This window comes from Helicoverpa armigera, chromosome 25, assembly GCF_030705265.1.
Source record: "Helicoverpa armigera isolate CAAS_96S chromosome 25, ASM3070526v1, whole genome shotgun sequence".
NCBI classification, from domain to species: Eukaryota; Metazoa; Arthropoda; class Insecta; order Lepidoptera; family Noctuidae; genus Helicoverpa; species Helicoverpa armigera.
The window spans coordinates 6,539,660-6,565,918 of record NC_087144.1 but is presented as its reverse complement, the minus strand read 5'-3'; the positions used below and the strand labels follow the sequence as shown (position 1 = coordinate 6,565,918).

Sequence of the window (26,259 nt, the reverse complement as noted above, 5' to 3'; positions counted from 1 at the left end):
AGTGTTGACGATTACTTCATCACTATCAATTTAATTGTTCTCAGAGTCGGACCAAAAATTGCTTCTTTTTCTTCACTAAACTATGCTCTTTTTTTAGAAAAGCAATGACAAGACCTTTCTACTACAGAACACTCTTCACTCTGATAAAAGCACCTTAATTTTGTATAACTTATTACGAATGGTTGTTGCTTTGGAAAAAAATCTGATATACCAAAGGAACTTGTTATCTGGTGTATTATCATTGTTTCTGGCACAGCAACGATTATAATATAAGCACAGCTTTTGGACAAGGCACAGTCTCAAAAACTTTTTTCTTTCCGTTGAACCTTTGAACCTCTCCCTCGGGATATTCTCCAAGCCCAAGAAAATTTTCTTATAGGGAATGATATCATGTGTCCCATATATGTGTCTGACTTGGTACCCTCCCCTTCTGGAAGATTAGATCCTGGGGGCAAAAAGTCTCCCACATTTGGGGGGACATACGATTCCAATAAAGAAGAAAAGGAAAAAAATAGGTATTTTAATCATTGATTTATTTGCTTTTTATCTACTGGCGATCATCTATTCTTTGACATTTATGAATAGGCTTAAATCAACTACTAACAACTTATTTCTAAGAACTCAAATCACATGTTCATTTGTTAAAAAGAAAATATTACTTAAAGTTCTAGTATATTTTTACTTAAAACTAAAAAAAACCTTAAATATTTTGTGCAATTGGCACAGCAAAACAAAATACCCCTTTGGTTATATAAAAATATAGTTATTCTCTCTTCAAGTTAAACAGTCTTTTCTTTTTATCTAATAGCACTTATCTTTTCACTTTTTATTTCTCAATATTAAATTTTCATAATGATTTACTTGATTTTCATGCATAATAAAATTAGGCAGGGGTGACAAACATTCTCTTTGTAGGTATAGGTATCCAGAAAGAGACGCGGGCACGGGGTAGAAAAATAAATAAGAAAAAGTAAGTAGAAATCGTATTTATTTTAAGAAAATTAAAAAAGCATTATGCTGGAATTCCATTCGTGATGTGGTAGGTGAAGCAGTGTCTTCCTGTCTGCGGAGAACATAAAACACATCGTGGTCCACATGTCTTGCAAAAATAGCTCGCTTTCTGCTGTTTCTTGTGGACTCTTGAGCAAACAATATTTGCGTTGAACTCTCTTTCTGTCATCTGACTTTGACAAGGCTTCAAGAATGTGTTCTTCGCTATGAGCGATATTCTGATGTGATGGCGGCACATTCTCTTGTAGATTATCAGCGTCATTGTTAGTCAGAGCTTAAAACCAGTTTGGTACTCGTAAATAAAACCGCTTCGGAATGCAAAACCATCAGTAGTCCCTTGATTGTCTGATTCATTGTTGAACTCTTCCTCATTGACGTCAATCGCGTCTTCATATGAAGGCATCATGTCATTTGTAATCAAGGAAATGTTAAAAATCTGTTTGTTGCCCAACCCTCTACGTATGCATGGACACCTGGCGAGGCACCTCCGTTTCCATCTTCCAATTGTCCTTTCCACCACATTTCTCGTTTTAATGGGAACTCTGTTGTATTTTTGTTCTGCATGAGTTGTCGGTGGACCTACTGGTGTTAAAAGAAACCTTAAACATGCGTAGCCATTGTCTCCAATGACATAGCCAGTGTGTTGTTGCTGTATGTATTTGGTGCGCAACAAACACATTTGAAAAATTCTGCTATCGTGTGTACTGCCCGCCCATCGTGCCACAATGTCCATGAAATTGCCAAATGGTCCAACAACTGGCTGAAATAAAAATAAGATAGTACATTCATGTTTTTGGGGGACATACCAATTTTAAAGGAGAATAGCAATTAACCCGTATCTTCCCAAGTCCTCAAAACTCATCTGATTGAAGCGAAACTTTCAGAATCATTTGTTAGTAGCCTAATTATCGATAATATGCAACAAAAAAAAAATTTCGATTTCCGGTATTTCAGTTACAGTACCGATCCAAAAATGGAACAGTAGGAGAATATGCCACTGTATTTTATTGTTGGTATTGTGTGCTTTTTAGGAAGATTGCTGTAAATAATGAAAGATATTTATGAATAATCTTATTTATTTTTAGTATATAATTTTAGTATTTTTAGTATTTTTAGTATTTTATATAACATTTAGTATAACATTTAGTATTACAATTTTATTTCGTATGAAACGCAGGAGAACACTTTTGGTGTAGGGCGACGTTGCATTTGCCACATTTCATTGTCGTGTTTTTATGACATAAACCACAACGGTTTTGTTTATCACTTTTGATAATATGGTGTGCCTTTCCATCTAACCTAATATCAACTGGAACTCGTTTTATGATTGCTAGAGATGATCTTGGAATAGGCTTCTTTACTGAAGAAGAATTTTCAGGAAAAGTCTGAAGATATGTTGTTACAACATGTCTTGTAAATGACAAATAGTCATGCTGATTGTTTTGTGAAGCTGGCGATAATTTATATAACTGAAAAGCATTATTCATACATACATTTATAGGAAACATAAGTAGCTGCCAGTACCACCTCTTCAGGCGTATAGAAATACGATAGCATCCCACATTTTGATCCAAACGGTCGACACCGCCCATATATTTGTTATAGTTGACGATGCAGCGAGGTTGGTCGACGTCTTTCTTCTGCTTGTCACAGTAACGTTTTACCTTAGCTAAAGGCTCCACACCACATTCGGTTGAGGCAACGGTAACAATATTGTTGTCATTGTAACGTACGAGGGTGATGTTCGTCAGAGTATCTGTACACTGGTCAAAAGACCCTCTGCTCATTTTCTTCATATCTTTCGCTTCTTTCAAGGGTGCCTTTTCTACCCTATTTGCCCTAACCGTTCCCGTCGCATCGTGTCCTAATGTTTTATTTCATCCAACAAGGGTAAAGATGTAAAATAGTTGTCCATATAAAAGCTGTAAGTACCGGGCGGCAATTTGGATATGAGGTCTAAAACAACAGAAGCACCTACACCAAGTTCTGGGTGGGTATTTCCTGTGCTTGCCCCTTGATAAAGCTCTCCATATATCAAATATCCAAGACGAGTACATATAGACCAATTCTTATAACCGAACCGAATGGGTTTACCATGAATATGTTGCTTCGTCCCATGTTTCCCGAAATATGGAATCATGGATTCATCAATGCTTAGATTCCTGTCACCGGGATAATATTTTACCCATCTCTTATTGAGTAGATTCCAGAGAGGACGAACCTTCGCGAACTTGTCCTGTGGAGCTAAGTTATTATTATCGGCGACGTGAAAGAATCGTAATAGTTCTTCAAATCTGTTCCTAGGCATAGCAGCTGCCACACCTTGAAAATTACAATCAACACTTTGCTCCCAGTACATACGATATCTAGCAACACTGTTGTAACCAGACAGCAAGAGAATCCCTATAAATCGTTTTATTTCCTCAGTTGTAACTTTGAAATTGTGGTAACCTTTTTGAATAGCATTTTTTTCGGTTTCAGAGCGAATCAATTCAAAACGTCTTCGTCAAAAAAAAGTTCAAAAAAGTGAACAGGAGTATCTAGGTGTTCTAAGAAATGTGGTGGCTCTGATGTTTTCTCTGTCTTCACTGGAATATCTACTTTCCTCCACTTTCGGGTAGCTGGACATTTTTTTTTCTTTGCCGGTGGTTGTACTGATAAGTCGCCGTGTGTATTATTATCTATAGAAACTTCATTTGATACGCTTTCTATAATATCTAAATTAGACTGTGAAGATACAGTAGCCCTAAACTCAGCCTGTGCTAAGAGCTGCTGCCTGGACAGGTGATTTATGTTCGAAGACTCCTCATCTCCACTGTCTTCATCACTTTTGTCGTAATTATCTGGGGGTGTTATGTAAATATCTGCTGACAATACGTCATCGTTGTCTTCAAGATGCGATATTATGTCATTTACCGACAATCTAAAACAAAATAAACGCAAAATTCAAAAATAACAATTATGTCACTACATAAAATGTTCCATATCCATATTATCCTACTGATCCATTATTGGATCGGTACGTATAAAAGTAAAAAATAAATGTAAATAAGCTAAATGTGCATTTCACTGTCTTGCAATATGATAACTCAACTCCTAGCCGATATAAATACGATACAATAATTATAAATTATCTAAAAAAAAAACAAGAAATACTTACATTCGGCGATGAGACATTTTTTCACAATTTCCAAAAAATTCAGTGCGTAACAAAACACAAATTTCGCGGCCCACCGAGGATCTGACAAGTGAATATGGCGGCAAGAACTGTCAGTGCTGCCACCATAGACAAAAAAAATGGCTGCGTTCACGAAATTTTAGTAAAAAAAATATTAAACTAACCGATCCAATAATGGATCACTGGGATGATACGGGTTAAAGTTTTTTTTTGGTGACCTGGAAATTTATGGAAAAGTAAGACTTTCTGTTTCCAGGCTTCGTGATGTTCCACACCTAGAGTATTCACAATGTTTATGTGTGTGCAGTCAATTGCACCATCTACATTTCTGAGGCCTGGGTATTCTTGATACCGGCCCAGCTGCGCAAACTGCGCCCTGTGTGACGCCATGTCTAGCGGATATTTTATATAGTGTCTTTGTTATAGAGCTATTAATCTCGACACATTTGCAACTATGTTTGAAGCGGCTGGTTGTGATACACGTAATAAATCTCCACAAACTATCTGCAAAGATAGAAAATATTTTGCATGAGTACCTACCTACTATGATAATGTATATTTTTTATTATTTTAATGTGAGTAGACAAAAACTTACTTGAAATGACGCTGTAGCATAAAACCGCAAACACTTTTATTGCATGGTTGATGCACTGTCTCCAATTTTTAGGTGTCAGTTCTTTCACGCCTTCTTCAAATATTTTTTTTACGTCTTTTATTTTAAAAGTTTTATTGTTAGTGGCTACTTACCCCTTTGTTTGAGCCCGAACTACCTCTATTGGGTTGAGCTCACAGTGATAAGGGGGCAGCCGCAGGATTGTGACACCATATTCAGCGGCCAACTCTTCCACAGCATAGCATTCGTAATAAGATTTGTGTGATTTTACAATTTCTATTAATTCAGCCTCTATCGTCCTACGTTGATATTGATTTATTTTTCATTCAACTACTGAATAACATCATCCTTCCGCCAGTTTGAAGTGGGGATACGCTCGACTTTTCTAGAATGATACGGTCCGTTATCTAGTACCAGCACCGCATTTGGACTTAAATTTGGTAAAATGGTTTTAAGCCATTCCTCGAAACGCTTTGAGTTCATTTCTTCATGATAGTCACCGGTATTTTTCTTGGATTCAAAAGTTAGTAAACCGTCTTCTAAAAATCCTTCATTACTGCCTATGTGTGAAATTCGATATAATAGTTCGATACAATAGTTTCTGTTACTGCAGTAAAGTTGCCGTTGAACTTGATAATATGGTGTTTCGGGTTTTAAATGTAGCTTATTTTATTTTTTTATTTATTCCAGTGTAAGATAAACTTAAGAAAACACATAAGTGATTTAAATAAACTTTAATTAACAATTACAGCTTAGAAATAGTTAGTAATAAAACAATCGCAATCCCTACAAAAGGTGTTCAAATTGACGTCCTCCCGTACGCATGCACAATCTGCATCTTCTTAAAAAATTTAGTTTCAAGGTGTCGCAAGCTCATTGCAGAGATTTCCTGTGCGGCCTGGTTAATACGCCTTCTTAATTCATCCAATGATGAAATTGGTGTTAGTCTGGAGTAAACTTTGTCCTTAAGGCAACCCCAATAAAAAAACCTAATGGATTTAGGTCTGGCGACCTCGCGGACCTCCAAATACCACTAGCTCGCTGACCATAAAATAGGTCCCAGTCGGCCAATCCACCGTCCAGGAAACTCTTCGTCAGGATGGGCCCTCACTTTTCGTGCATAGAGGGCCGGACATCCGTCATTTTGCAACCACATACTTTGCAAGAAGTCGTCAGATTCTTCTAATAGTCCCGGCAGTGTGTCTCTCAATAAAATAAATAATTTTGTGGTTAAGTGTAGCAGGCAGTTCGACTGGACCGACAATTTTGCCATTAAGAATACCAGTCCATAGGTTAATTTTCAGTTGGTATTGTGAACGCTCTTCTCTTGATAAATGTGGGTTTGATAACTGTCAGCTATGCAGATTATGCAAATTGGTGTAGTCATCAAAGTCAAAGTCAAAAACGTTTATTGAAACTAGGCTAGTTTTTAGCACTTTTTCACGTCAAATTTACAAAAGGACAGCACCCCCAAAACGCCCTTTCACCACTTCCTAGTGTTATGGCTGGGAAGAAGAAGTGGTGAAGAACATACTTCCTAGAAACACAGCTGTCTATTACAATTTAATTATAATTAAATTACAATTATACAATTCAATATCGTTTCAAATTATATTCACAAATATATATATATAAAAAACACTTTTTGTCCACTTCAGAGCTGCCATCTTTCTTGCAGGCTTATTCGTCACGCAAAACTCGGTTAAAAAAGTTCGGGTCTTCATTATGCAACCGCAACATTGTGCGGCAAAAAGCTGCGAGCGGTGCGTAATCTCGAGTTACTAAACATTGTACTTTCTGTACATGGTACGGATGGTATCCTATTTTTTTCAGTATTTGGTGCGCTGTAGATCGTGGTATGCCAGTTCTTCTTGCAAAAGCTCGCACTGACGTGGACGGATCTTCAGCAACTTGTTGTACAACAACATCAACATTATGTCCCTGTGGTCTTCGTCCATCAATATTAGGGCCACGAGGAAGTCGGCCCTGTGTGTAAGAGTTGTGCACTCTTAAAAATACTCCATAAGCTGGGTGCTGTCGGTTTGGATATCGCTCAGGGTAAATCCTAGCAGCGTCCCTTGCAGAGTAACTTACTCCTCCTCTGGTGTTAACACGCCTTGTTTCTCCGTAAACAAGATGTTGCAATACTCGCTTACAGAGTAAAAAGGTTGCCGTTGGTTAGCCATGACGTACAGCAAATCAATTTCCAGAGTAGCGCCAAGTCGTTATGATCAATCACAAAAATCCGGTCCGAATCATGAGCAAAATCAAAAGTCCAAGTCAAGCCAAGTTCGTAATGTATCACTTAATTTTTATGGCTATATGCGTTTTGTTTTCTTTCATATTTTTTTATGGATAGGACATTAGTCAAGCTACCTTCCATAGCAGTTTGATTCACTGTTTCTGGGACACCCTGCATATAGCTGAAACGAGACAAGTATTATTAGTAAGTGTTATGTTACACAATTCCGTCTGTATGGTTTGAAGATCCGCTAAAAACAAAAAAAAATGAGTTCTAATAATATTTTCTCTCCTGCGAGTTGCTTGTAATAAGCTGCCACTAGGGTAATTAGTATGGTCCGTCTGTCGTTCTTGCGTAATAATTGTTTCCTGCATAGGCACCCTGCAAAAACAAATCTGTTTGGTAGAGTTTTTTTTATTACAATTATTTTACAGTACAATAAAATAATAACACACCGATAATGACGCATTATATTGTATAATGTGCAGCAAGCATAGACAAGTGCAGATGCCTTCTCAGGTTCATAATGCAGGCTCCTATCTATGCCTGGGCATCTAAAAGTACCCTTTAGATACCCATTGGTACGTTCTATGACATTGCGGGTTTGGCAGTGCCACTTGGTGTATCTCTCTTCTGGCGTGCCATGCCCAGCATTAAGAATTGGCGTCATAAGCCAAGGCTCAGTTCTGTTTTAATGACAGAACTATTGAATATAAATTGATCGTGCACTCTGCCAGGATATTTTGCATTCACATTTAGTATTTTGCAGACTAATTACATATTCTATGGCTATCGACATCATTTAATGGCAATAATTATGTCTGTTTGAGAAACAAAGGAACTGTTTTCATCTCACGATGCCGGGATCTTACGTGCCGGGAACTTGTATTGAAGGGAAGCAAGATAACAGTAAAGAACGTATTACACTGTGCATCACCATTTATTTAGATTATTGTTCTTCTCATCGAATGGTAAGATAATGATTATGTATGGATGATTATTCACTTGGATTAATTACACGCAACTATTGGTATAATCTGTACTTTATTCATTTAATCATAAAATGTGGTACTTACTTTTTCCTTGTCGCGTTTATCACTATAATATTAAAGATTAATTTATAGTCAACAACTTCCACAAAAACCGACAAAAATATATACCACAGAATACTTTATTTATTATAACACAGATAAAAAATAAGTTCGATCAATTGGATGACGATCAGGAATTGGTTGCGACATTGGAGGTGCCTTGGTCACAAATGGTGGCTATGACTTTTAGTCCAGTTTCTTGGACTTTTAAAATAATATTTTTAATTTGAGCTTTTAGGCTCCTGTGTCTTTGTGCTTCTATGGCAATAAGAATAAGCTATTGGCTGCTTGAATTTTTTTACAACACCTTTTATCCTTTTCTTTTAGGTTAGGTTGTTAGGTTCTTCCACCAAACCTACAAAATGCCAGCCTCGGTTCAAAATCTGTAGGTATGAGTTCCTGTACTCTTAAGAAGTGGTATTTATGTTGGCCTTCTTCACGTAGAATGTGCCAGGCAGTAGTGTGACTTATGCCTAAGTCCCGACCTGCATCACGTGTGCTCGCGTGTGGGTTATCACTGAAGTAGTCCAGCACTCGTTCTTCAAGGTCACTAGCGATTCGTGGCCTCCCGGTATCGGCTTGATGAGGTCGAAACTGTCCATTTTCGAGTAAGCGCTGATACACCCCCAGGATTGTTTGAATCGCAGGCACTCGTCGCTGCTTACCGTATTATTCACGGTACCGGTTACGTGCTGTGGTCAAACTTTCAGCGGTCACAACATAGCACACTATCATGTCTAAATACTCGCGATTTGAGTACGTAAACGGCATTTTAGGTATTTTACACGGAATTGCGTAAGCGCCAGAGTAACGGTACATACAACACACCCTTCTAGCACGACCGATAACGGACGACTGCGGTGGGCGGGCGGGCGGCCGGCGCAGCGGCAAGTGTTAGGTAGACCCCGCGGCGCCGATCCGCGAGCGTAGCGCAGCAGTACAGCGCGCATACAAATATACTACACTATTTACTACATTTTTTTTTCTGTAAAAAACAAAAGTGCTCCGATTCTTAAATATTTTTTTTACTATATAAGTTTTTTGATTACGAATACGTAAATAATAATTTGAACATTACTTTTTTTTACACCTTATATAGGTAGAACCAAATAAGCTGGCACATTTCAGAGCGTTTATGCGCAACTCTTTGTACGTATTTTTATCAATACAGCGGTAAAAGTTCAGCAAGTCTCCTTCGTTGAATTTGTTGCGTAAATCTTGGTCGTTTTGAATGTCGATAATTTCTAACTGCATTGGCTCTGGCGCATTTTCAACTGAAATCGTGAAAGGATTGCTGAATATGTCCAACAGAGGTTTCACTTTTTCAAAATCCGCAAATTTGTCTTGAAAGGATTGAACCAAAATATCTAGCTTTTCTACATAACTGAAATTAATCGCAGTTTTGACTAAGAAAAGAAGATTCATGGATTCATATTTAAAAAAGGGTTTATAGTGTAAAGCATTTATTAACTACAACTATTTGACTAATAACTAAAAGAAAAAAATATATATGCATACATAGAAAAAAAAACAAAATCTAATGAGATCAAAGTTACATTCATATTAATGATTGTACGCGCTTGCGTGTTCAAATAAAAATGCGAATGCACAACTTATTATTGGTTTATATTAATTATCAAAACTTTACAATGATTATTCACTCGAGATTAGGTTATACAATTTAGACTGCAGAGATTCGTTGGACCCGTTACGTATCGGCAGTGGTGTTGATCTCGACGGCCCGTGAAGGCAAGTGGACGAGCGCCGCTTTCGACGCCTCCGTCGTCGCCCCTTCTCCAGCGCGCCGGCGTCACCGTGGCGGCCTCCCGTTGGATGACGCAGGGCGCAGTTCGAATCGCCGCCTGCGATTGGCTCGCGCGCAGGTGGCGTGATGCGCGGCGGGCACCTCGGTGTTGCCAGGGAGCGCGTCCCGCGCTTCCCCAGCATTTTGCCCCGCCGCCCGACTGTGTTGCCAGGCGGCGCAGGCCGTAACAATGATTTATTTTACTAATAACTAAAGGCAATAAAAAATGATATGTAAAAAATAATAAAGAGATCAATCACAAAAATAATCAACAATATTTGCATTAATAATTCAATCACTATCAGAATCAATAATAATTCTTCTATGTACCTGAAAATGTAGAAATAGATTAATGAAAACAAAGAATAACAAGTAATGATATTCTTTGTTGATGAATAACAAGGCCTGAGTAGACTTTTAAAGGAGATTGCCCGTTTTGTAAGGGAAGTTGGGTCCCAGTGAAAAATGTTTGTGCCCTGAAGATTTTTATTTTAACTAATAGGAAAAACATTGCATTTTCATAATCAGAAACCTTTTTTCATTTATTCACCCTGGTTCAAGAGATATCATTATTTTTCTGTTTTAAGAATATAGGTTATAATTAGAAATTGACATGGACTATAGATCACTATGAGCATAGAAATATGTACTGTAAATAGCAGTACCATGGAATTATGTCTCTATTTATGCATAAAGTAATGGAATTGTTATTATGTGTTTCCCGCGGTTACACCCGCGTCCCCGGGAACACCTTTCCATACCCGGATAAATTATAGCCTACCTAATCAAATCTTTCCTCTTTATAATATTAGTATAGACTCATAATTACCGTTATTGATAGTTATTATTATTTTAGTAATAGCAAGGGAAATAAAAAAAAAACAAAACATGAATAAACTATTTATTCTTCATAAAATATTTCGTCCAAAGATTGAGCTGGAGCACTCACATTGTTGAAGCGGCCCCAGCTTAAATACCACAATACTGTCATAGTATGAGCACAACACCCTACCGTACGGTTACCCACTAGACAGTTACAATAGTAAGCAATGATACTTTCTAAAGAATTTGCCCGATCTTCATCTCTACTTATCAACAAATAAGAGTAATATGTTTTATGGCTCACATGGCGGGACTTAATTCTAGTCCTAATTAAATAATTATTTTGACCCAATATTAAGGGCAAATCCTCTTCCAAGACATCATTGCTTACTTCAACATTATAAGTACCATTACTTCTTATGTGCTCCCCATAATAGGATCTAGCCTGTTTTAATTGGTAAGATCCCAATGCAAATCTTCTTAAATCATCTAAAGTTAATCTTGGAAAATGATCTAAATGGGGAGCATTGCTGTCTATGTTTTGGAAAACCGTACGTCTCCTATTGATGTTATCCCTTCGAATAAATTCCCCCAAATAATTACTACTGTTTAATCTCGCCTGAGCAATTTGCACATACTCTGCAGCGTCAGGTCTATCTTCAATTGTTGGGTGGAATTTATTCAAAAGGGCACAAACAATTTTAAAATCATCCATAAGGTGTGTTGATGCTCTGTTAAAATATTCTTGTCGAAACAGTTTGTAGTCTCTTTTGATGCGACCATTTACAATTTCAACTACCCATCTACACATAGTCACACACCTAGACTTGTTTGCTTGGTCAGTGGTCAATTGAAATTCACCTTCCAATAATGACTCAGGCATGTATGTTTTATAATTATAGCTTTGGAGTTCAGGGATCACGTCTCTAAATCCCCTATCCAATATAAAGACATCCCCCTGTCTAAAAAATGAGCGCATTGGACCACTTTCATTACGAAATAGATCACTCATGATTGTCGAGTCATTTTTTGTTGCTTCATATGGTCCAATGCACTCTAAAATATATCCATCACAACATGTGATTAAAAAGGGTTTAACCAAATTATTATATTTGTGTAGACTATATGTCTGTTTCTGATATTTGTAGTTACTACTACTCTGTACATAAACATATGTACCATCACATATGACAATAGCAGGTTTAGAATCTGGAGCCATGCTACTGTCTCCGAATAGACCTTCAGGAATAGTCCTGTTACGTGAGGCCACATTTTGTATATTAGTGTGATTAACTCCCAAATGCATTGGTACAAAATGTTCTTTTAAACATTCCCTAACAATGTTCATTTTTTTTTCTAATGTAGATCGTGGCAATTGAAAAAGAGTTGCCAGTCTTTGGTTGCTGTCCCCTGTCCTAAGTTTAACAAGAAATGTGCTTAATGCAAGGCTAGGATTTCTAACCTTATTATGTAAAGTAGGAAGGCTATTTAATATTTCATTAAACTGCATCTCTGTAAGTCCCAGCCAATAATGGCGTAAATGTGCATCCATTGCTGCAATATTATTAAAATCTAAACTTCTTTGAGAAGCTCTTTCCAGTATGGAAAATATATCATCAACTTGAAAGCTAGTAAAGTCATTTAGGTTGGTAGTCAGTTCATCCCACTGATTGCTATATAAATGGTGATGACAGATTCTAGCATTTAAAGGTATATATATATTGTACTGCAATAACAACAGTTCCTTTATAGTCATAGGTACTAAAAGACGTTCATCATTATCACAGCCTACAAACATACAGTGACGAGAAGCTGCAGCAACTCGTTTATACTTTTGTGAGTTAATCTTAGATTGAACTCGTAATGCTTGTTGTGGTTGAGATGTTGGAGCTGGCATTGGAGGTGGTTCAGGTATCTCGGGGTCTTCTAATGAAGATAGAGCTGCATCCATGACCCTTGCAGGTCTGTTTGAATCTTGAACCTCCAAACGTCTCGTCTCCCGAGTTGCTGCTAACCAGCAAGGAATGCACACTTTTTGTAAATGTGGAACCTAAAATGAAATAGTTGGTATTAGTGAATATCAGAATAGGTACCAAACCCTATATTGTTATTGTGCAAGCATATGAATAAAAATAGCATCAATTAGAAATAAACTATGCAGCATTTTTTCTGAAACATTATTTAGAAAATGTTAAACACAATTGCAGGGTATGAGATCTCAGGTTCAGTTCCAGGATTGGGTTTCTGGGTATTTCCATTAAGATTTCATGAGTAGTAACCAGAAGAGCCTGGAATACTGGGTTTGTGCCTGGTTGATTGCATGGTCTCACCGTTATTACTTAGAACATAACTGACAAAATGTATTGTGTACTGTTAGGTACACCTCTGCCTAATCGTCGTCACGCTTGTGATTGGGGATTATAGGCGTGATGATACAGAATGTTATTAAATAATACTCACCAGATGTGCTAAAGTCCATCTTAAAATCATGCTACGTTGTGGACAGTCTAACTCAACTCTGTGGGTTCTCCGACTTGCAACAGAGATACCACATCCATAACAAACATTTAAGTGACCATATGCAGGTGATATATCCTCGTGGGATCCAGTTATATTTGACAATATCCTTTCTTGCAACAGCAAATAACATTCAATACATAGGATATCATCTGACGTTACCTGGAAAAGATTATATTCTATACTATTCTATATTTATAACTGCTTAAACTTGTAAATACATAAACTCTCATAAAGAACTAAGTTTACAGTGCTAAGTTTACTCTAATCAAATGTTATTTTGAGTTTGCATAATGCATTTAACCACTATATTTATATTGTCCACAATAATTATTATTGTTTATGCACACGATAACTTACAGGTGTAGGCGTTGTCCAAGTTCGTAGAAGAACTGTCATTTGCTCGTTCAACTCCTCAACTGTATACCGGCGTAAATTAGACGCTAGTAAAGGGAACAGTTAATACAGCGTCGGTAAGACAGGCGGTGTGCCCGACTTCTGGCTGGGGTAGACATAGTTCTGACAAAAACAGTTCGGGAGTTCAATATCACACAAGGATTTCACTAAGAGTCAAATTGTTCTCCAAGAATAGCACTTTATCTCACAAAGAACAGCACAAACAAGAGTCAAGCACTTAGAGTCAATATCTCACAAAGAGGAGTCAATTATCTCACAAAACATAAAGTAAGTACGCGAGGAACTTATTAGCTCAACTCGGTGGTAGCAGAAAGGCACGTATCGTAAATAATAACTAAGTAAATACGGAATTCAAAACTCAACGTATTATACAAAGCAATCACGAACACACAACGAACGAACGTCAAAGTGATGTGACATGCGCAAGTAAATGTTGCCAGAGCAATTATATTTAATCATTAATAAATCGATTTAAGTTTTTAAATTACGTAAGGCTTTTATTTTAATTTAAAATCGCTCTTATCTTATCTATCTTATCTTATCTGTTCAACAATATAGACTTATCATGAATATAGTTAGAATAATAATTAAAAATAATTGTATTTTTTTATTTTTAATAACTGTTTTGTTTTGATATCGATTACTCTATTGATTAAAATACGTAATTTTCAATAGTTATTTGATATCTGGCAACTTTTTTTTGTTTACCAATCAAACGGATGTCGACGTAATGTTTAACTATTAATTAATTTTAACTTTATTCCCAGGGTGAAAGAAATTGTATAAAAAATAATTTGGAAACAAAAAAATAAACAATATTTTTAGGTTATTATTCCATTCAGGCACACGATACCACAAAAGGGACCTGCCCCGTGGCAATCTCCTTTTATACACACAACATTCAACTTACCCGTTGTGGACGTTGTCTCGTATGTGTGGATGCTGGTTGCTCTAGCACTATGCGAATAGGCTCACTAAGCCTTGCCGCCGCAAGGGTTTCTATGGCTGCAGCAGGGTTTCTATGCTATTCGTAGCATTTGCACTGGCCACCTCAATGTTTTGCAGCATATCGGTGGCAGTGCGAAGTGTTGATTGCTCTTCAGGTTCTAAAAAAAAAACAAATTTCCCTAAATGTATATTACTACACATACTCTAGTCAGCAGATAACAGTGTTACTGATCATAACTCACCAGCATCCATTTCTTGACGCCGCCGACGACGACGTCGCCGCGGAGCAGCTTGTTCTGGCTGCTGCGTAGCCTGAGAGCTTGCAGGCTCTGTTGGTACAGGCAGAGCTTGCAGGCTCTGGCGGTACAAGCATAGAGCTTGCAGGTTCTATCGGTAGAGGCATAGAGCTTGCAGTCTCTGTCTCAATGGGGACCTCATCAACATATTCATCGAATATATCGATTGTATGATAAGAGGCCCCCGAATTCAACCGCTCTACCTCCATTTCAATGAATCTGAAATAATAGTATGTCTAAAGGTTATGACATTTTTTAAAGATAAACTTAATTATTAACAGGAATTAAATTACCCCAGATTGAGCACCGGTACTTCATCAGTTCTGTGGAAAAATTGGACAATTTATTAACCATTAATAAATCCCAATATTGTAGCGAGTTAGATTTGATTCTAAGTTCAATCTCAGTCAGTCAGTTCAATTTAAGGAAAGAAACTAAACAGAAAAGCCATACAACTCACACTACATTAACACCATCATGATATGATGCAGAGCCACTACCACCAGCATTTTTAATTGGCTGTTAATGAAAAAACAAATCATAAACAAAATATGCATGAACTATCATCTCTGCCATCGTTGTAATACATAACAACTCACCATCCGCCATTGCTCTCCTGTTTTCTGGGCGCAGTCTACCGATACACTATTTAATATAGTGGCACACTCCTGCCACAACCTTTTCGGCAGACTGCGCACCGTCCGAGGGCAAGCTCTTGTTGGCTCTCTAAATACTCCATGAGGGCTTCTAACTGTTGGACGCTCATCTTTCTGTTTAGATATAAAAGAAAGCGGTATAGAGTGCAGTACAATATACTGTTTTTTTTATTTTTTTTTATTAGCCTATGCTGTCCCACTGCTGGGCAAAGGCCTCCCCCAAAGCCTTCCACTTTTCTCTATCCCTCGCTGCTTGAGGCCAGTCCGAGAGGAAGCTGTCCAAGTCTTCCCTCCAGCGTTTCCTTGGTCTCCCTCTCGGTCGCCTTCCATCCTCCGGGATCCACTTTGTGGTTATATTTACAATATACTGTAAGTAAGATTTTATATAACAGCGGTCTTCTCTTCCTGAGGGCCAAGAGACCCGCTGATCAGTGCACTAACAAGTTTAGATTAGAAGATTAGATATTAGATGTGATGCAATGCGGGGGTTATAGGTGATGAATGATAGAGACGTGTTGCTATGTCTAAGGCGTATATTGTACTGTCTTCATTAACCTAAGCTTAATACTAAGTACATGTATATAGATAGATCGGGAGTAAGGTCGGCTACACACTACACCTCCCCCGATAATAAAAGAAAAAAAATGCATTTTTTTTTTTTTTTGAAAATATAAAAATTATACTCTAATCACAATTGAGAAAAAAATAATTGAACAAATTTTTAAAATATACTTACATATTTATTACAGCTAATCCTCATTTAATTTAAAAGAAATACACTTTTGACAATATTATGTGACTATATATTACTGAATTACATTTGTCAAATTTCAAGTAAATAATTGTTAAAAAATATATATTAAAATAATAAAACTTCAGAATTCTTAAAAGTACATTATTATTATTACCTATATTAGTCATTTTATAACAAAAGAAATCTTTGTTCCTATACTATCATCATATATTTTCCGTACTGCAATTTATTTTTTTACAAATACATGGTTTTAATGTCTTTTCATTACAATAATTATCTTTATTCTCTTCTTAAAAAAAATATTACGTTATCTACTTTCAGTACTCTTTCATGTCATTCTTATCCATATCTTTATATTCTCTTTAATATAGTAAGTACACACATTTATATTTGGACCTCAGCAGGTCTTCTCATTATTCATCTTTACTTTATAGAAGTACATTACACATTTTTATAATAAGTCGACTTTATTTTTCATATAAGGATCAGTGTTTAAAACTTTTTAGTTTCCAACAATTTTCACGGAGGGAAGCTCGTCCGACACCATGATCAAATGGAAGGATAGTCCTTATACCTCTTAATTTTGTGTACCACATTTTCATAAACATTAACTTTCTAAACACAACATAATTATAACACGTACAAAATGAATAACTTGGTTTACAAGCCGGGCGCTCTCGGGTGATCAGTCCGATGACGTCAGCGCAGAGTCTTGCCTACCAAACGATTCCCAACTACTTAATGCAACCCATTAACATACCAAGCAATTTATAAACTTGTCCTCAAAACAATCCTATACCACTTTTCAAAAATCTTTCCATAACACTCTTTTTTTTTTTTTTTAACAGGCAAAGTACCTCCTTGCACTCTAAGGTGACAAGAGATTTTTCATACTTCCGGATAAGGCAATCAAACTAAATATTAACATCACACTTTTTCTAGACAATTTAAAAGATAATCATAGGTAAACAAAGATCTCAAATATATCCGAATACAAATAAATGGTCTTGCTTAAAACCTAATACATGTTTATATTAATATTAAAGAATGTTATTATCTATTCGGCAGAGCCATATCCGTTAGTTACACAGAAAGACACATGATACCCAATGTAAAATATGCTTGTTGCCACACGTGAGCTACATGACATCATCATCAAAACTGCAGCGCGTGCATTATATGACACGGCGCACCTGAGAATGTTCTGGATACCATAATATACTTATCAATTATAAAATTCCTATCCAATATGCTTTATTAACTATAACAAAATTATTTTATTTTAACCCTTTAAAAATAAAAACCCTTAAACGTACCTAATTATATTTAAAAAAATACCAAAAATGTCCGCGGCATTATAATCAATAGGCTTTAAACCTTAGAAACACTCACATAATCACTGACACTATTTTATCACTCACACTCACACCGTTTTCAAATCTTCTCATCATTTGGGAGTGAGCCTGGTCTTGTGAAAGATCACTCAACGTAGGTATCTGCTGCTTGGCGACGAAGGCATTTCGGACCTTCTTCACAGTATTACTTCTGGTGTTTCATCGACCTCAATACTCAAACCCTGGGGGTTTGAATGTGGATGTCTTTAGAGCAGATCCATTCCGAGTTCTGCGTAATTTTGTTTTGTTTTCCAAAAATCACAAAAATATAATATATGTTCCCAATGCGCAGCACTGCCACAAGGCAGCACTGGCAGGGTCGCCATGCAACCATATACAGAAATGAAATTCGACATTGGAAAATTTTGAATCAATAAGGGTAAATCTTCAATCGGAGCTTGGTACTGTACTAGTGCAGCTATCTCCGGTAGCTGTGGATCGCTGTATCTAGGTATGAGTGCTCTCCTATAAGCAAAACTACGATATTGACCTACAGCAGCATGATATCTAGGTGAATTCGTAATATTTGAAACAGACTGTAACATATTGCGCGAATATGTTATAAATATATGATAAAACCACTCTGGCATAACTGCTCCAAGAGTCACTCTAGTACCATTCCTGACCGCGTAAGTGCTATGTGATAGAACATCACGCCATCTATTATTTAAAGGTGAAATGACTGCATCAGCCATCGAAGTGTCCAAACCGTAACTCCCATCCGCTGGGACCATATATGTATTCTGAGGAACCAGACTTACTCCCTTGACGATTTTTAAAGCTTCCTTGGCCACAACGCGTATAGCCTGGTTAATCGACTGAATTATCTCCAATGGCGTCTGCGCCACTTCAAAACCATCGAACGGAATTGTTACGAGAATAAATCTCGCATTATCTCCTATTGGCAACAGTTTATAAAAACAATGAAATTTATCTGTAACTTGCAGAACTGCCCCCGATTTTTCAAGAATGTTACTATCAACAGGCGTAATACCCAATGATGAAACTAATGAAACCCTCTGTAACGATTCCTTTAGAGATTGTCTCAAAGCGTCTAGCGTAATTTGAATTTGCTCTTTCACAGCATCGATATTAAATCCGTCCCTAACAGGAACTTTTCCTGTTGAGCTCATTTCCTCTTCTTTAGCATCTGATTGTGCTAGCGTTTCACCTTTGGATTTCCCAGTATCACCATCCTCTTCTTTTGTCTCTTTAAATTCCTTATCGTTGCGCTTGTCGCCTTTTGACTTTTTGCCCATGTCTAAGATGCCTTACGCTCCCTGACTTTTATACTTTCGACAACGTCAAAACAGGATATTTTTAACGGCTTCACACTACAGTGAAAATACAATGTGGCGAGTACTTACCAATTCGAAATCTACTATCCTAAGACGACTCACTGACAATGACAAACTTGGAAACTCAATGACAAACTTGGTGTACAATAACAAGCGGCAACTGGTAAGCAAGCAAGGAGAATCGGGCCCCAGGTAGTTTGCCGTCAAAAACATAAGTCCTATTATTTTTTACTAGATACTCATGCACCAGTATCCTGAGATCCATTAGGGACAGAGGAGCACGAAAGTCTGATGCTGCAATCAAAACTTTGACAAAGTTTAACTGCTCTTCTGCAGAGAGTTTTTGCGGAGGTCCCGGCTTATTCATATGACGATTTTTAATTTATCTTTGTATTGTTCTTTTAGGAATGCCAAAGTTTTTTTCCGCATCATAGGATTTCATATTTTTATTACGGACCATATATCCATATATATATCAATTGTCAACATGTCTTCGGTGTAATTTTTGTATGGTCTTGTCTTGACCCAAGTCTTTCTCGTTTTTTCGGTGGCATTTTCTCCTAAAACCAAAAAAAGATACCTGATGTATACATACCTGATAAATCCATCACTAAAAATAACTAGTGGAATAGTTTTAAGAACCTTCTCTTGTATGAAGTTTACTAGACAAGAAGCGAAGTTGGATGCTTGTAGCTCGCCTTCACATTCATGCCACCAATAACAGGTTACTACGTGAGTTGCTAAGTTGTAAATTGTAAAATTATGACAACAAAGCTTTGTCTTATAATAATCTTATATTCTTCAGTGTCAAGTCCAGATTCCACAACCAACGTTTCTGTGTCTATAAATCATTGGTAGCAAAATGCGTGATTTCCAATTCACTGACACCTTCCGAGGCTTCGCATTTTAATAGCATTCGATTTAGGGACAGAGAAATATGTGTCTTCAAATTGAATTTCAGGACAATTTTCAGTAGCTACACTAAGTAATGAACCCAAGTTCGACGCTTGTACATCAACTTCTATAGGGGATTTTTTTTTTGATTTTTTGGTTCGTTGTCCGGTTTGTATACTAAAACGTTCTCTAAAATTTGTATCCGGCTATGATGCTTTTTCTTAGGATTCGTTACTTTTATTCCATTATCTGCTAATATTTTAAGGATTTCCTGTTCCTCATCATCAGACTGCAACAAATCCATTTAGATGATATCTAAAAGCAATGAAAAAATCCATGTGAATACAATACGTCGTATTTCAAAGGCAAACTATAAAATTTAAATTCGAATAGGTAGTATCTTAAAAGGCACTTTTGAATTCGTAATTATTATAATAAAAGTGGTTTTCCACAAATGAAGTATGTTTTAAAACAGTAAAAAAAACGTCAAATAACAAAGTAAAAACCATTGCATACCTTGGCAGCTTCTAAAAACAATCACACATGACTTAAATCGCAGAGCAAACTGCGCGATGTCGACAAACTACGGTGACTTAATGAGTTAATGCATATTCGCAGAAAGATCGAGCCATTGAGATACGTCAAGTATTTTATCTCACTCTTTCTCAAACAAACTGTGCAAAGTAAAGAAAGAGAAAGATGTAGTTGCCAAATGATATGGAAAATTACATGGAATATCATGTCATGGGATTTGTATCGCAAGTTCGGATGAAACCAGATATTTTACCTAGTAAATTTGATTGTCAACCAGATAGAAGAAAACGAGCAAGCAGTAGTTTGGAACGACCATGTGCTCTAAAAAGACTATAATAGCAGACTATAAAAGGATGACTATAATAGCAGAGTGCTTAAATAAAACAGACAGCAGCATTGCCAAAACTACTCCAGTTCAAGAAAAATCTCCAGTTATTAATGAAGGTAAATTCATGTTCTGTTACCAACTTATTTACAGACATTTTTAATGTGTATGTTGTACAGCACTGTAGTACATTATTTTGATCTATCTTATAAGGTTCAATATAAGCATAAATAATTGATATTGAGATTATTTAAAGTACTTAATTTATGTATATTTATTTTTAAAGTGTGTGCCCAACGTCTCCAAATCACCTGAAGGTTGACTAGTAGATAATCTTTAGGTATAAGTCCGCCTCTGTACAAATGTTCATGAAATTAAATAAATAAATAAAAACCTCTAAAACAATAAGTGTTCAACTATTAAATTTATCTGGAATAAATCCATTTTCATCATCTATTTATTTTCAGATTTACAAAAAACTAGAAAAACAGAAGATTGCTTAAATAAAACAGTTGAGAGCAGCATTGCCAGCACTAGTTCAGTTCAAGGAGAATCTTCTGTTACAAATTCAGGTATTCTCATGTACCAACTCATTAGCTGACTATTTTAATATTTACAATAGTAGTACATCATTTTTTAATACTATATTTATGATGTATATTTCAATAAATATTTATATGGAACCACTATTATTTTTTTCAGATTCACACATGATCGGAGGAATTTTACAAGAACATGTACAACCTAAACTATCACGACCATCTGGATCTGGAATATCAAAGAAGTTGTTATGGGAAGAAGATAACTCAGATAGTGATTTTTCTTTACGTAAGTCAACTGTGACTCATTCAGAATCTTCACCGTCTACAAAATCTACTTCAGGCGGCAGCGAGACAGTTAAACAGGAGAAAAAATCAATTGAAGCTGTACAAAATATAATTAATAAAAATAAACCTAGGTTTTACATTGGAATACCCAAAAGCAGTTACTTTTTATTGGACATAATAAGTAAAGAAACCAATATTTCAATAGAAAATTTGATGTTATGTTTGAAAAAAATTCGCTTAGACACTAAAAATCAAGAACTAGCTGATGACTTTGCAATGACACCATCGAATGTTACCAATTTTTTTTTTTTTAATGTTCTTATATTAGCAAGTGTGTTGCGTCCATTCATTATGAATATAGATAAAGAATTAAATAGAAAAACCCTGCCCATGGCGTTTAGGCATAAGTATTATAACGTTAGCTGCATTATTGACTGTTTAGAAAAGGTGCAAAAGCCATCTAAGTCAGTCAACCAAGCATTAACTTGGTCTGAATATAAAAAAGCCAATACAATTAAATATTTAATATCTTGCACTCCAAATGGATTAGTGAACTACATATCGCAAGGATTTGGGTGCAGAACAACTGATACATGCTTGGTAGAATCGTGTGATTTTGTAAATACTTTAGAAAAAGGAATGGTTGTAATGGCAGACAGAGGGTTCAAACACATTGAACAGTTTTTATTAAAGTCTGTGGTTCAATTAGTTAGACCTCCAAGTGTACAATCGGGTGGAAAACTAAGTAAGGTTGAGGCTAAGCAAACGAAACAAATTGCTAGTTTAAGAATACATGTGGAACGTGTGATACGGCGTTTGAGAGAATTTAATATGTTAAGACCACATGCATGTGTCAATACAAATCATGTAAAAATATTAGATGATATTATTACTATAGCATGTGCTTTAATTAATTTGCAAGATTCTCTAATTAAATAAAACTTCAAATGATGCCTTGTTTTATTTATTATAAATTTTTTATACAAAAAGTATCATGAATATTAAACCTAGTATATCCATTATTATATCAAAGTATAAACAAAACCTAGTTAGGAGTTGTTTATACTTTGATATAATAATGGATATACATTGTTTTGCCAAAATGGAACCAAATTGGTTTCTATAATATTTACAACAAATTTTTCATCATAATCAACATATAACATTTCAATTTTCTTGTTTTCACTTTTAGGATCAGCAGGGCCGTAGCTAGGGTCGAATTTGAGGTAGGGCAGCATTAGTTACAGGTAGGGCGGAAGTAAAAAAATTATCATAATTGATCTGCCGTCGAAACACGGGCTCCTAAATCAATCACCATGTATATCACCATCATGTGAATAGTTATTCGTAGACAAATAATTACTGTGACAGTGCATGAGCATGGATCTAAGAACTATTAAATCCTCAATGATGAAGAACAAGTGAATAAGATGGTTGAACTTCCAGATTTGGATGTAGAGATCCACGTCTGAGTGAGAGTGAGGTAATAATTAATTATTGGGTGGGGTGATACGAGTAAATAGAAACGACCAAAAATACCATTAAGATCACATTGTTTTTGCGTACTTATTATAATAATTAACTAACATAATAATAAAAAACATTTAAAACAGCTGAATTCTACGATTCGCCATGTTATTAAAAATGCGAAGAACTTCGTTCAGATCAACTGATTTTGTTCTTTTTTTTTCAAAGGCCAGAAATACCATACCAGCCATTCTCTCGTGACCCATTGACAGCCTTTGAGGCCTATTGATTGCAGTTAAAGTTGAAAACGTAGATTCACACACTGCAGTGCTACATCCTATGGTCGCCACAGACGCAAAAAGTTCATATGTATCTTTGAACGCCTCTCGTTGCCTGTACAAAACTTGCAATGTATTTTCCATTATATCCTCGTTACGACTCAAGTAAGCTTTAACCACACTAGCCTCTTCTCTTGATGGAATTTTCAGACCTGAAAAATTAGTTAAAATTGTAAATTGAACATGACAATTTTTTTGATTTTTTTTTTTTTTTAAACTTACCCAAATTTTTCAGTGGAACCATTTTATCTACATCCAACTCATCAAGACTTGCAATCGAATTAATTAAATCATCGTTGTCCGAAAACCTTCTTTGTAATTCAGCAATTAAAATGTCCAACGTTTCGAAATACTCAGACTTAAATGGCTCGTCGTTCTCATCTATATTTTGTCTGGCGGAGGAACAGGGGGTGTACGTCAAATAGTCATCCATCCGATTTGGTTTTTTTACTTGCCTCTTCGAGGTCTGTGTCCTATTTTCAGATTCGCCGCAGTCATTGCTTGTTAAAGACTTAGCTTCTTCCAGAATTTGATTATACATTTGATTTGATCTTAATTTAATAATTTCATCTTTGACACACTTTATGATTGTTATGGCATCTTTTAATCCTGCGCTTCGGGCTTGCAAAGCTTTGTCTGCAGGTTGTAGCGTGGATAAGATTTTTTTGGCCACAACCATGGCTATTCGGATTTCCAGATCAAGCATGACTTTTTTAATACCTATACTCTTGGCGACGTCATCACCGTTGAATCTGCCATTTTTAATTTCTTTCAAAGTCTGCAAAATCGATGAATAATTATCGTATACAACTTTTGTAACTGCTAAATGTCCAGACCAGCGTTGTTCGAGGAGTCGGCCAATCCTTTTTCCATCATATAAGGCAGCTATTTTGCCATGATGAAAGAATTCATGTAACATGATGCATTGGTCAAAAAATAAACGAATAAAAGTCATTTCTGAGATAGTCCTGATGACTATTAAGTGCAAGCGATGGTTATAGCAGTGGACGTAAGGAATTTTTCGGCCCAATTTATTTTCTATTCTAGTCGCAACTCCTGAAACTTTCCCACTCATTACACTTGCGCCATCATAGCATTGGCTAAGCATACAAGAGGGGTCAATGTTATTTTCCGTGAGAGTATTTAACGTTAATTCCGTGAAAGTGGCTGCATCAAGATTTTCAGTAGTCTTAACCATCAGCAACGACTCATTGACGACACCATCCTTGACGTAGCGTATTGCTAATGCAATATTTTCGCGGTTATTTTTATCTCTCGTCCCATCTTCCATTAGAGTAAACCATTTCACGTCAGATTCATTAATATCTTTGACAATGGAACTTCGTACGCTTGAACCATTGCTTGAATTATTTGATTTTGAATTTCGGGTGAACGATATGTTGCGTTTTGTGGTATATGAGTGAGAACCTCGTTCAAATTTGGATCTTTCATACATGTGTATTCAAATAAATTCTGAAATAATCCTTGTTCTTTTTCTTCTTCCAAAATATAATTTCCACGCAAAGCTAATTCGTTGACAATTAGAAATTGTATTACTTCCATGATAGACTTTACATAATACCTATATTTTTCTAATACTTTTTGATTTATTAACGTTTCAACACTGCTAGATGTAGATATTCTTTGTAATTTCTCCTGCCACATCGACATAGCTTGAATATGAGAAATTGATTTTTCATGTTTTGGAAAACCAGTTTTAGAATCAGTGGCATTTTTCCAGTTTCTAAATCCTGTGGAAGTGTACGAAGTCTGTTTGCTTCCATGAGGTAAAAATTGCTGGCATGGATAGCAAAAAGCAGCATCTTTCTCGACAGAATACTGCAACCATTTATAACGCTTGAACCAATCGGAAACAAAGGCCCTGTTGTGTTGTTTTGGATATGTGTCTAAAACAACTTGTTTTATTGGTTCTCCGATTTGTGCAATATCAGACGGAATACCATAGCTAACGTTACCTGTTGCTACGGAACTAGGAGTAGCGATTGTATTTGGTGCTTCCACCTGTTTTGAACAGTTAGGTTTTTCGTGGTCAATTTGCTCCTCAAGTCTTCGTTTTTTTCCAAAGAAAGCCCGTATATCCATCGCGAAATAAATGAATCTTCAATTTATAGCAATACAAATAACAATTGTATCGATTTTTGTCTAAAGCACTCTTCACCGTACACTTCACTTAACCAAACTACAAACAATCATAATCAATCTTTAGGTCAGGTTTAAAAGGGGATTCCCCGTACCATAGATTGCAATATAGCCCATATTGCAGTCTATGGTACGGGGATTCCCTCTGCATCACACAGATATTGGCGCCCAGTACACGCTCAATCTGGATCACGATCCAGATCTTGCCTTCTCGCTCTTAGATAAGACGGTGTCCCTTTCAGACTCCTACGTGAAAGGGACATAATTCAGTTGAATCTTCAACTGTTGACAATTGTAAACAATTGAAAAGGTGGCTAAAATGTCATGGGCGTCCGCAAAAAGGGAAAAAAAATTAGCTGATTGAGAGGTTAGTCATCGAATATTCGTATTCTAATTCTTTGTATAAACCCATCGCTTCATGAGATGGCGCTTCGAATGCCATCTATACACAGAACAAAGAATTATTATAATATGAAATGAATGTCACAATCTGTGGTAGGTAAGTATTTTCGGAAAAACTTAGATACCTATCGCTACATTTTTTTTCTCAAACTATGAACAAACAATTTAATTATAATAATTTATCTTAGTTTTAGATATTTTTAAGGTAGGGCATTGTGGTTTCAAGGTAGGGCATTGCCCCACAATGCCCCCCCCTAGCTACGGCCATGAG

General features: G+C 36.3%; 1 protein-coding gene and 1 long non-coding RNA gene across 2 annotated transcripts; one reads left to right on the top strand and one right to left on the bottom strand.

Moving 5' to 3' along the window:
- Positions 1-10,826: 10,826 nt before the first annotated feature.
- Positions 10,827-14,577, bottom strand: LOC126057026 (uncharacterized). Its single transcript, XR_010277718.1, has 2 exons — positions 13,222-14,577; positions 10,827-12,811 (listed from the first exon to the last, which is right to left on the bottom strand). It is a non-coding gene; the product is annotated as an uncharacterized LOC126057026 (long non-coding RNA).
- A 5,620-nt stretch (positions 14,578-20,197) lies between these two features.
- On the top strand, positions 20,198-22,572 carry LOC126055636 (uncharacterized). The gene is made up of 3 exons (XM_064041333.1): positions 20,198-20,913; positions 21,262-21,366; positions 21,497-22,572. The coding sequence occupies exons 1-3, from the start codon at positions 20,784-20,786 to the stop codon at positions 22,558-22,560; spliced, it is 1,299 nt and encodes a 432-aa protein (XP_063897403.1). The 5' UTR covers positions 20,198-20,783; the 3' UTR covers positions 22,561-22,572.
- Positions 22,573-26,259: the final 3,687 nt, after the last annotated feature.